General features: G+C 46.3%; 1 protein-coding gene across 2 annotated transcripts in view; it reads left to right on the top strand.

The window, feature by feature from the left end:
* Positions 1-12,000, top strand: part of LOC306791530 (RNA-binding motif, single-stranded-interacting protein 3) — a 176,708-nt gene that overhangs the window by 160,147 nt on the left and 4,561 nt on the right. For both annotated transcript variants that reach the window (XM_079288305.1, XM_079288304.1), the window contains exon 11: positions 4,885-4,995. In XM_079288305.1, coding sequence (XP_079144431.1) covers positions 4,885-4,995 — 111 coding nt within the window. The remainder of the gene's footprint in view (positions 1-4,884; positions 4,996-12,000) is intronic.

Here is a 12,000-nt window from a genome sequence, read left to right as displayed (position 1 = left end):
TCATTGTCATAGTTCCCTGTAGGTTCCTGTGGGGTCTGCAATTAAGCTTTTCAAAACCGTAAAAAAAAGAATTTGAACATGAACAATAAGCCGCAATCTGCATCAATGTCAACCTGTGTGGCTTCATGCATTGCTATTCATCAGTGTGCACGACTGTTTCTCTGCTCCTTCAGTTGGGTAAAATGAGCACTTCACCTTCCTGCCTTAGTCCCTGGCACGTTGTGTCTTGTAGACAGACTGTGTTGGTAAACAGCTGGCAGTCTGTTAGCCCCGAGGAGGGATTCATGCAGTGAAAGACCCAGGATGCTGGCTCCCCTTTTTTGGGCTTTCCTGAATAGAAAGGTGCCTGAGGGTATCTGATCACTGTGGTCACAGTCGAGGGAGGTGAGACAAAAGTCATGGGGGGCTATTGTTAGGCTTATTAGAGCACCAAAACAAAACAAGACTTGAAAGGACTCAGCAGAGAGCAGATCTCAGACGGGTGTGTCTGCAACGAGCACTGCTGTAATGTTTGATTGAACCAATACAACCCACAGTCGGCTAATCCCACAGACTCTCCCTCCACTTTCTCCTAGCAGCATGTCAAGGGAACTTCTTTGATATTGAGTGTGTTTGCAGTGTTTATTCACGGGCAACCTGTACCTTTACTACCACTACCACCGTCTCCCTTTCTCACTATAATGTGTTTTTCAAAAAGTGTGAATCACCGCAACCACATAAGGTCCTCGAGCATTCAGTCATAAATGAGCACAAAAAAGAATATTAGACTGATTGGTCAGTAGTGTGCAAGACTAGCCATGGACAGACAGACAGATGCACGCACACACACACGACCAAACGCAAACTCTCCTCTTACATTCATGCCGGGCAGAGATAATAAATAACAACGCACACACACACTATCCAGTAACTTGTGTCATTTTGTGGCTTCTATGGATCCAGTTTCTGTACCTACAAGATATTCCCTTCAGGTGGGCAGGCTTCTAGTGTTAGCGGTCCCTGGCATTCCATATACTGTCTATAGTTACCAGTCAATCATCAGCAGATGTTCTGTAACACCAAGCTTTCCAGACCAATAACGACTGAGGGAACAAGCTGCGTCTGTGTCTGCACGTTTCACTGGAGACGGAGAAATGTCTACGCAGTACTGAAGCTTTAGCAGAATTACTCGAACCCTGCGGCGTGGAGCGCAGCACCTCCTGAGTATCCCGCGGTGTTTGCGTGTCACATTTTACCTCGACACAGAACAGACTACCAGCATCGTATCCAAACCACCGACACGTCACATGGAGAAGCCAACTGTCAAATACAGCGAGGAATGTGTTGAGTCAAATGCAGGTCCTCTTTCATGGGAACAACACAAGCTTTGTTTGAGTGGAACACAGCCTCGGCCATTGTTTTGACGCTCTTCAGGCTTTGAATGTGTCTTTTTCTTTTTTTTTTGTGTCCAACTTTCACATGTTACCTGTCAGAAAGCACTTGTACTTTGCAAACTGTTCACCGTTCATGCCCCGTTCTTACTTCTTACCAAGCTATTAGTGATTTTGCGTGCGATGGCTGAACAGTACAGATGTATTCTTGCCAGCAGTGAAACATCGGGGCCCACAATCACGTAAAGTAATTGTAGCTTTGTTTAAAAAGTTCTATTATCTCTGCGATATTGTCATGCAATCGGTTTGTGCGTCCGTGACTGAGCGTGCCCCTCTGTGTCTGTCCACGGCTAAGCCCCCATTCTGCTGCAGCAGACTGCGTAATATTTTTGGGGCGGCCAGTTGTGGGTGCGTGTTCAAGGACCTCTCGATGTTGCGGTGACTCCATCGACGCTTGTTTTGTTTTGTGAAGATTGTAGTCTATTTACTTTGAAGGGAGCTTCTTGACGTTTTGTAACACTCTGTTACGCTCTCCAAAAATGAGCAATTTTGTTCTTTATTTCAAAATCTGTCACTGCCTTCTTGACAGAGCAGATTGAAAAAATGACTCTCTTTCGGTCACATAGCTGGAAAATAAAATAAAGACAATTTCTCATGTCAGCGTTCACAAAATTGGATCCAATTCTGTTGCAGCAAGAAAACAAATACTCAGTTCCTTAAGCTTGATAGCCCCAAACATGCTGCCTATACCTGACTGCGTCTTCAATCTTTAACCGTAATGGATCAGGCAGTATAAACACTATCTGTGTGACATTTATGTATCGCCTTACCTATTTTACAGCTGTTATTTCTGATCAGCAACTCTAAAGGCTTAGCCATGAATATCAGCTGATACCGATCAGGGCTCCATCAGTCTGAGTGCTGCTATTTACTCGTAATGAGTGGTCGTTAAAAAACACTGGTTTTTTTTGTTTTTTTTCAAGATTTCTTATTTACTGTATATTGTCTCTGGCCGCTGAGCGTAGATCAACGTATTTAACAACCAGGGGGGCTGATATCATCCGTCTCCTGTCCGGAGCACGATCAATCCCATCGTTAGCGAGATGGGTTTTTCTCGGACGCGCACACATTTCACTCGCACACCAAAAAACAGTGCATACATCGAGGAGATCTGTAAACATGTCATGCATTTGAGATGCGTCTGTAGCATCCATTAGCTTTCTCTGTCTTTCTCTTTCACGCAGCGGGCAAATCCAAAACATATATTGTTCTATTTGTGTCAGTCTCCTTCTCATTTTCTCTCCTCTCTAGTCTAGCTCTGGACAGACACGCGCCGCTCACACACACACACACACACACACACACTAAAAACCCCTCTCTCACAGACACTCAGTCTCACAAACAAAAAATCGAAATCACAAATCGGCTTAACTCTCCCTGACACGTCTGTGAATTAAGCCTTTCCGTTGCTCTCCCTTTCCCATGATTAAGGCATTGTCAGAGGCTGAATCGGTAACAGGTAGCCCACAGCTCCTGCTGCTTCCCTCTCGCTCCTCTCTTTCTCTTTCCTTCTCTCCTCCTCGCCTCCTCTCTTCCACTTTCTCTCTCTTTGGCGGCTCTCTCGCTCTCCCCCCCTGTGTGTCCCTCAGCCTTTCTCTCCAATTCTCTGTCCTCCGTCTCCCCCGTCCGTCTCTTCTGGCTCCCGTCTTCCTCGTGACCTCCATCGGCTCTCACCTTAATCATCCTTCTCCTGTCCTCACGCTGTCTCCTCGTTTCCCCTCTCCTTTACTTCTCCCGTCCATCACACTGGTGAACTACCAGGCAACTACAGATTTTTTATTTATTCATTAATTGGAGAAATATTGAGATTGTCCACATCAGACTTGAGAAGAGATGAGTTAATCTTGTTACCTTGAAGTAAAGACTTCTGTAATGTGAAAATGAGCTGCTAGTAAAAATCTATCGTGCTGTTCAATCGACCTAAAAGACATTCGGCATGAGATGTAACGTGTTTACAATATGAAAACTAATAATAACAACAATAACAGATTGGGAGTTTCAGAATTAGTAATATTTGTGCAGTTGTTATTAGCTTGATTTAGCATTAATTAGCATCATTTTGTGATTTGATTGTGTTGAATCCTCTGAGTTATCGTCATTATTAAACATTTCATCAAGTGTTGGGTCACATAGCCATCTGTCATATTACGTCATCTATTAGCAAGCTAACATGTGTTTTGTCAGTTTGCCTATTCAGTAATAATAACTAATCTCTTGTATTTAACTTCCTATATATATTCATGTTGTTATTATTATTATTATAGTCAAATGCAATCAGGAAAAAATGAACCAAACACAAATGAGCCAGTGCCTTTTTCAGCTCTAAGTAGTTCTGCAGTTATTCCTTTCAGGTTTCATGCAGCCCCGACATTCAGTGAGATAAGGCAGTTGTATAAAGCCCGAGAGGCAAAACCCAGGGCCCCACTCTTTCACCTGTTCGTTTGTGTGGAGCAAACTGTTTTAATTTAGTGATGTGTAAATGGTCACTTTGTAATAATGAGACTGGTGCAATTTTAACACTCCTTCCACGACTGATCTTCAGCATTCACCCAGCCTCTTTCTTTGTATGCTGAGGTGAAACTCCGGGAAGGATCACAAGCTAGCATATTGAGTGGTAGAGGGAGAAGATGAGGGAGGGTGGGGGAGGGAGAGAGAGAGAGTTGGCAGACTGTGTTGTGAATGCAGGGAGTAGACAAGCAGAGCGGTTCTGACAGGCTGTGTCTGCACAGTTTGTTCTCCAATAGGCCCACACAGAGTCACCAGTGGGGTGCGCACATGCACGCACATGCACGCACATGCACGCGCACACACTGCCGGAGCTGCACGCCCACATCCACAGAAGCTTCTCGCGTTCTCATCCGCCCGTTGGGGAAAACATGCAGCGCATTACACCGAGAGGAGGGGAGGCCAGAGAGTGAGTGAGAGACGGGGGGGGGGGGGGGGGGGCATCCTTTCCCTTCAATCAATGACCCGCACAAACCCATACTGTTGATACATCAACAGCAGTATTGACTATTTTGATGGACCGAAAGACAATAGTGTGCATTGATCCTGAAAATGTCCCTGTGTTCTGTTGCTGTTTGTTGACACTGTCCCCGCTTCCCTTCTTCTTCTCTGGCTGCGTTTGTCCTCGTGTCACCCCTGCCTCAGCCCCACCTTTCCCCCTTCCTCTGTTTTTATTGCTTTTATGTTTTTGAAGATCCTTCCTGTCCTCCTGCTGACTTTCTCTCTGTTCTTATCCTGTCTAACCCCAACTTCCTGCCTGGCCTTCCTTTAAGCCATACCACACCCTATCCTCTTGGGCATACACCCTGATACAAACCTTCTTTTTTTATGTGGACTCCTTCCACTCTGTGGAAACTAATCAGATTAAAGAATATCCACAATCTTCCTCCTTTCTCCGGCTCGTCCTCTCATCTCACCTTCTCCTCGTCTTTTCTCCCGTCTCCACCAGGGTGCAGTGATCACGCCAACCATGGACCACACTATGTCCATGCAGCCTGCCAGCATGATGGGCCCTCTCGCCCAGCAGATGAACCATCTGTCCCTGGGCACTACAGGAAGCGTGAGTACGCCTCGCTGTGCTACAACGAGCCATGCACGTTACTAAAAACACAAATGCACGAACACAAGGCTCCGTTGTTGCCAGAAACCAGACGAGAGAACCTCCAAGTTGAGAACCTCCCTGTGCGATCAGAGCAGTAAGCTTTGGAGGACACACTGCTCTGGGGACGGGGGAAAATCTTGATATTTATTTTATATACTGTTGACAATGTGTATGTTTACAATATTTTCCACAGTCAGTTTCATTTTTACATCCACCAATCTGTGACCAAGCAAATATTTACAGGCCTCTTTATTCTACTCATTAAATGTCTTATCTGCAGACACTCTTTTTATTCGTGTTTTATTAGAGCAGCTGTTGTGTTATTGCTGATTGTTTCATTTAGTTTTCTGTGATCAGTTTATTGCTAACACGGGTACCCATTATAGCGTACTTGTCTGAGGCTGACTGAATTGTTTATTATCTGCTCGGATAACTGACTTATATTTTACTCTTTTTGCTTTTACTCTTGTGTATTTTTACTACTTGTACGTCCTCTGGGGAACGAGTGATGATCTTTCACTGGTGATACTTCCTGTTATGAGGGACGATGTAACTAATATGACAATAAGTCTGTACTTTTGTCCTTGTTAGAATACCTTTGGTTTATTTCTTGTTCCTTGTTTCTTGTTCTAGCTCGCTGCAGAGCGGCCCACCTACAGTACGCACACAGGGTGAGGGCAGAGAAACAGGCTTCAGTGCAAACAGGGCAGAGCATTCTAGGGCCACGGCGACACTTTTGAAGGATGGCTCACGTAGCTACAATAGCTGTCATTATCTGCCACCGGTCTAGTCATCTGGTCAATTGTTCATCATCAGAAAGAGAAGCTCTCGACAGAGGCAAAGGAGACATATATTACAACATTTAAGTTCGTTAATGTCGACCCTCGCGGATTAGGAGAACCTTGGCGGCTTGCCACCGACTAACGCTACTCATGTTGCCGCCTATCTGGTGTTTGGCGTCAACAAACCGACACTTGTCAGCATTAAATCTTTGGTGGTACACGTCCAATTTACAAACGGGCGGGTGCAGCACCTTCAGATCTACAATCCAAATGTCAACTGGAACACAACCATTCAGACAAAGATAAGCCGGCTAATGCTTTGCTGACTGAATGCGAATAAGCATAATCATGCACATCCAGCAGTATCTACCGCTACGATTGGCCAGTCTGCGTTCGAGGGGTGGGATTTGGCGAAGGGTCATTTTGAGTTCATGTAGTGAAATAATAATACAGCAAATATTATAAGAGTCTTTTGTAAAATACCATTAATATGGAAAGCACCCTAACCATGTTTCATCATAATGTGTTATTAGATTGATAAAGCCAAATAATTGCAGGAAATAGTATGTACATAGTTTCATTGTTTTGGGAGTCAATAAAGCCACGACCATATTGCATTACCTTAGTAAAAATGCTCAAACGCTTAAAATGGATTTGTGGCTCGCGGTTTTGCTGCTATTTCGTTTCAGCATACCAGTCCAGCAATGAAACAACATGTAAAAGTCTACATTTGCTCTTCGAGACAGAGAGTTATACGTTGAGAGACAAATCCGCAGGTGTCCATGACACAGTAGGTCTGGGTCAGAATGAGCAAGCGGAGGCCTTTTAATCTTCGGGGAACGCTATTCATTGGGGTCTAAGACAAAGTACACATTGAGTAAGAGATGGATTTTACATTTCCTTTTCAAGAAAGCCAAACCTTCTTCGGCTGTCGCCACATGTGCTCTGCCGTGGAGCTGCCGTGTCATTTGTTTCACACTGCGTGCGTTCACCGCCAGATACTGAGAGAGCACGTTTCCTCCCTGAGCCACAGTAAGCAGATTTCCTGCGAAGTTTAACGGTGTGACAGGACCCTCTGTTCTCCCCCTCCCTCGCTCTCGACCTCTAATTTCTGTTTCTTTCTCACACGTTCTGTCTCACTCGCTCTCTAAATCGCACATCACATCTACCACTCCATCAGTTTTCTTTATTCCACACACACACACACACACACACGCTGGCTTACAGTCGCCGCCCCCTAAAACAGGAACTCCCCTCTGTTTAAGGATCAAGTCGACTTAGAAGTGTTGCACAGTTCTGGAGCCTGACTTCCTGCCCTAACCCTGCTGCCTCGGAGGCAGGCAGCTTTGCTCCGGCACTACGTTTGATCTCTGCGTGTGTGTGTGTGTGTGTGTGTGTGGGTGTGTGTGTGTGTGTGTGTGTGTGTGTGTGTGTGCGCGTGTGTGTGATTGTGATTGAAACAGTGCTGTATTGTACAGTTATCCATGTGTTTCCAGGTGAGCTGTCAGCGACTGTGACGCCTTGTTGGCTCTGTCAGGAATGCCCCCTCCCTAATCGGCCCCAGCTGTGCTAACAGCCAGGATTAGAGACAGGCTAATCTATGATGATGGCTTCTGATGTTTGATGGGTTGTGTTATAGGAGAAAGTGGGTTACGGCACTCTCTCTCTCTCTGTTTTTTTTGTATTTCTGGTTTACCCTTTCTGCCTGCTTAGCTTTCCCGAGGCGATGTGCTGCGTAGCATAACTCCTCTATGGCTGGGCTGCACACACGGCATGCCACACTTGATCATGAGTGGGAACTGAGACATGTTTTCTATGAAGCTCACTCTCAAGCCAGATGTAAAAGCCCTTTCATAATGCCTGATCGAGAAAGCCTGTTAAAGGAGGGGTTAGGAACCAGCATCTGTAACTATCTGTGCAGTAAACTGGACTGGACACCACATACTCTTAAAGCACATTCCTCAAGTGCAGACGCATGGTGGTGAGGTTGTTTTGATTGCCCCCCCCCCCCCACCGGTCACGTGGCTTAGCCTTCGCGCCGACGCGCACCTGCCACGAGCAGCGTCTCCAGAGTCAACAACCCATGAGGACTTCCGCCGCTCCTCAGAATACTCTTGGCTGTTCCAGGACTCTCTGCGGCCGCTTGTGTATGGCTGTGGCTTTCTTCCCCACTTCAAGAAAAGCACCAAATGTTCCCGGTCCGCCCAAGCTGCGACACACTGGTGTGGTGACGGTAGCTTTCCGAGGATAGGCACGGAGAGGGTTCGGCCTTTTAAAAAGGCTGGGTCGCCTGATGGTCACTGCTTTGGAATTCGGCTGCTTCGCCAGAAAAATTATTCTGTTTTCCACAACCTCCACAGTCACCGAGCTCACTTTGGTGTCTGTCTCCCCTGAACAACTTTATTACAGAATGCTAGAGAACCTCAGGCTCACTGTTTATGGATGGCACACATAAACATGCCATCCAAGCTCCTCGCTGATTTATTCGACCATGTTTGGTGCATATCGCTCCGTTACTGATTTATTTACTATCTCCTTGCTCTCACCACTTAGCAGGAGTCTATCCGTCATGCTTTGTGTTTGCTCATGCCTGTTAGACGCTGTGCACGCGTTGGTGTGCACCTGCTTTATCGCGCACGTGTGTGTGTGTGTGTGTGTGTACACTTGTGTCAGTGTCTGCGTTTGTGCGTGAGCGACATAGTGTTTGACATGACAAGAGGTGACCTTCCCTCTGTGCTCTCCATCCTCTTCCTATCATGGCATGTAGAACCCAGGTCTCTGTTGTCATGGTGACAGTGGTGATTGACAGCTTCTGCATCCCCGGAAGACAGATTTGTGTGAAGCGCTTCCCTCCATTATCTGGGCTGTTTCCCTTGGTTTTATATGGGGGGGTCTTAAGTACAGTATGTTATTCCACATCTCCATAACCGTGCATGGCTGTGTTTAACCTCGACTCACCCGGGGAGAGTCGACCGAGCATGCGCTCCCTTCCTTTGTAGCTTCACATCCAAAACAGCAACGCACGTCGACATCTGGGTGATTCCCCGTACCACTGAGCAGCTAGGTCCTTGTAGGACCTTGGAGGTAATTGTTAAAGAGAGGGACAACTTTTTTTTATGGCGTTTATAAAATTTACAATGCGCTTTGAATGGGCTCGCAGCCAAGGAGTATGGTGTGAGAGCTGTGCCGCTCTGGAATTAATTTTAATGTTCTGAATTTGATCGTTCGTGCTGAACTTTTAAATTTGAATATGTTCCCAGTTTGTATGTGCATTAAATGCATGAGCCTGCAGCAAGCCCCCGACTCTGCAGTGCAGTCGGATCGTAGCCTGAAAGTCTGTATCTTGATCATGAAGAACAGCGGTAAGTTTATGTAGGTTTAATACAAATAACTTTTTGTCATATTTGATCAAACTGTCACTAAAGCCTGACAGTAGCACAGGAGACACACACATGAAATACCCGGTTCCTCTGCCTCCTTTTCCTGCTCCCGATGGCATTTGCAAGATTCCACGATGCCCGAAGGCAAAGAACCAATCAGAGCAGAGAGGTCTCTGAGGCAGCTGCCAATCACCAATCTAACTGTCAAACTAGGCAGCGCTGATCATCAGTGTTCATTTTGGCATCGAGTTTAGATTTAGTCTTCAGACAGAAATGCTTAGTTTTAGTCACAATTTGTATCCTTCAAAGTTTAAGGCTAGTTTTAGTCTGGCTGAAAAGTCATCCCAATGTTTTCGTTCTTCATTTTGCTGACTGTTTGATAATTTAGTCTTAGTCCTGTGTCAAATTTGATTTATTTTAGATTTTATTGAATATTTCAGTCAATCTAGTCGAGCCAAAACAATAATTGTACCATTTTAGTGAAACTTATTTCACACATCATCTTGTCATTATCTGATGAAATCCAAAAGTTGAATAATTAAGACTGCAGCTTTGTAGGAATCGGCTTTTCAAGCAAAACTAACATTCAAAAAAGACCGGGAACTATTTGATCCTTCTTCAAAGATCCTTCTGGTATTTTGACTCAATTTAAAGCTGCACCAATCTTCTTCTTTTCTTTTTTTTTTAACAAACAATGTGTCAAACAAAAGCTGTAGATCAGTGGAACAATGTGAAACCATTGGCAGGACTGTGCATCGCGTCACCCACGCGGGCCTGATGCATCCCTCTGTGCATGCATGACACAAACAAGACGGACGGATTTTGCCAGAATACATCTCCGTGAGAGAGGATGTTAACAAAGCCTCGGGGCCAAGATATGGAGGGCCTTTCACGGTGAAGTGGTACAGACGGCCGCTGGTGTGCAGCTCCATTGTGATGGAGCCTCGCAGCTCAGATCAATAGTCATCAGAGCCCATCCCCACGCCGCGCTGCCATTAATAACCCGCACTGAGTAGCTGGATGCTCTTGCCTTGACCAACTGTTATCCTCCACCGTGCAGCCGACGCGACAGACCAGCATGTCAGCACGGAGATAGATGTGAGGGAGGGATCAACAGAGAGGCGGATGATTCATTTGAACATCTTAAACATGCTAACGTGCTTTGCTACATTCCACCTTTGCCAGAAGAACTTCCTCACAGATTCTTCTTCTTCTTGAAGCTAAAAGTAAAAAAAAACAATCTTATTCGGTGCCGAGGGCCCAAACCGCTGTGGTGCCAGAGCCAAGCTGTGAAGGGCTTTCATATCTGGTCTCTGGTTTGGTACGTCTACGTGTTTGCGTCCCGCCACTGCTGCATTGCGGTGTGACTTTATACAGTGCTAACAGTTGTATATCATGGAGAGTGATGGCAGAGCAGAAACTTAAGGAGTCTACTCACACCAGCCTCGTTAAGGAACCATCCAGGCCTCCCGTTCATCAAACATACGCACACGCCATCTGCTCCAGCCGCAGGTGTGTGTGTGTGTGTGTGTGTGTGTGTGGTGTGTGTGTGTGTGTGTGTGTGTGTGCGCACAGGTATGTGTGGATGTGACAGTGGAACAGCATTTATTGCCAATTAGGGATATTTTATATTGCCCAAACCTGTCCCCTGACTATGGACAGGCAAGTATTAAAAGAGTTGAAATTGCACAAAAATCATCTTTATCGCCATAGCAACCCGATTCACTGGAGCCAAGCTTGACGTCCCCCTGACTTGCCACAGACTGCGGAAGCATGCCCTGCTCAACCTGCCACATTAGATAGGTTAGCTAATGGTTATGGTGGAAGGAAGAATCTTGTTAAATGTCCTTGTTGAGTCTAATTTAAATTCCTTTTGCAGTCCTGCAGAGAAATATAACATTTCAGATGGACACCGTGCCTTTGACAGGGAGATTTTGATAATGCTAATTATCTCCCGCTTCCCTTCATTTGCTTTGGCGCAGCCCTCACAGGTGACTCGACTGAATAAGTTAACGGGAAGGAGAGGCGAAGACGAGAAAAAGTCCTGCGGAAAATTGGTATGCATGGTTTGGATTCACCAGGGAGAAGGTCACTTCAACAACCTGATAGGCCCTTTTAGACAATAGCAGGTTGAGAGAGAGCGAGGGAGGGAGGGAGGGGGAGAGCGAGTGACAGAAAGGTGAGAGGGAAGAAGAGATGACACGGAGAGGTAATGCGGTAATGTGTCAGGAAGTCTGGATGTGCCGCCTCACACCGTCCTGAGTGTGACAGCCCTGGAGGTGCGATAACCTTAAGTTCGCACGCGCACGTCGCCCCGAAACAGTCGCATGCGAGCGCACACTCACATCCATCCCAGGGTATCCTCCTGGCCATGCGCGGCGTCAGTGGGGGAGTTAATCACCCATGTCCATGGCCTTTAGCTGCTCTCATTAGGGGTGAGCGGTGGAGCCGTACCCGATCCATTAGCAACGCTGCCGGTAATGACACTTCACCAGCACCGCCGGGCCCACGGCCAAGAAAGGCTCCGCAGCCCCGGCACAGCTCCTCCATTACCGCCTCCCGCTGCACACCGCCGCCACGCTTTTTTACCACTGCATGGCAGGCAGATTGAGAGGAGAAGGAAGAAATAAGAGAGAAAAAAGAATAAGGGATTGTACTTCCCTTTTCTTTTCCCTTCTTTTTTCTTGGACCGGAAAAGCAGCAGGAAGAGGAGGAGAAGCAGCCTGGTGGCTTTTATCTGGGATCACATCGGTTGGCGCTGTACTGCAGCATTATCGTTCCAAGCCTCTTTGTCTTTGTCT

The sequence above is a fragment of the Melanostigma gelatinosum genome, assembly GCF_949748355.1.
Source record: "Melanostigma gelatinosum genome assembly, chromosome: 17".
In the NCBI taxonomy this organism is placed as follows: Eukaryota; Metazoa; Chordata; class Actinopteri; order Perciformes; family Zoarcidae; genus Melanostigma; species Melanostigma gelatinosum.
The sequence above is the reverse complement of the archived record's forward strand: the minus strand, read 5'-3'. Positions and strand labels throughout refer to the sequence as shown.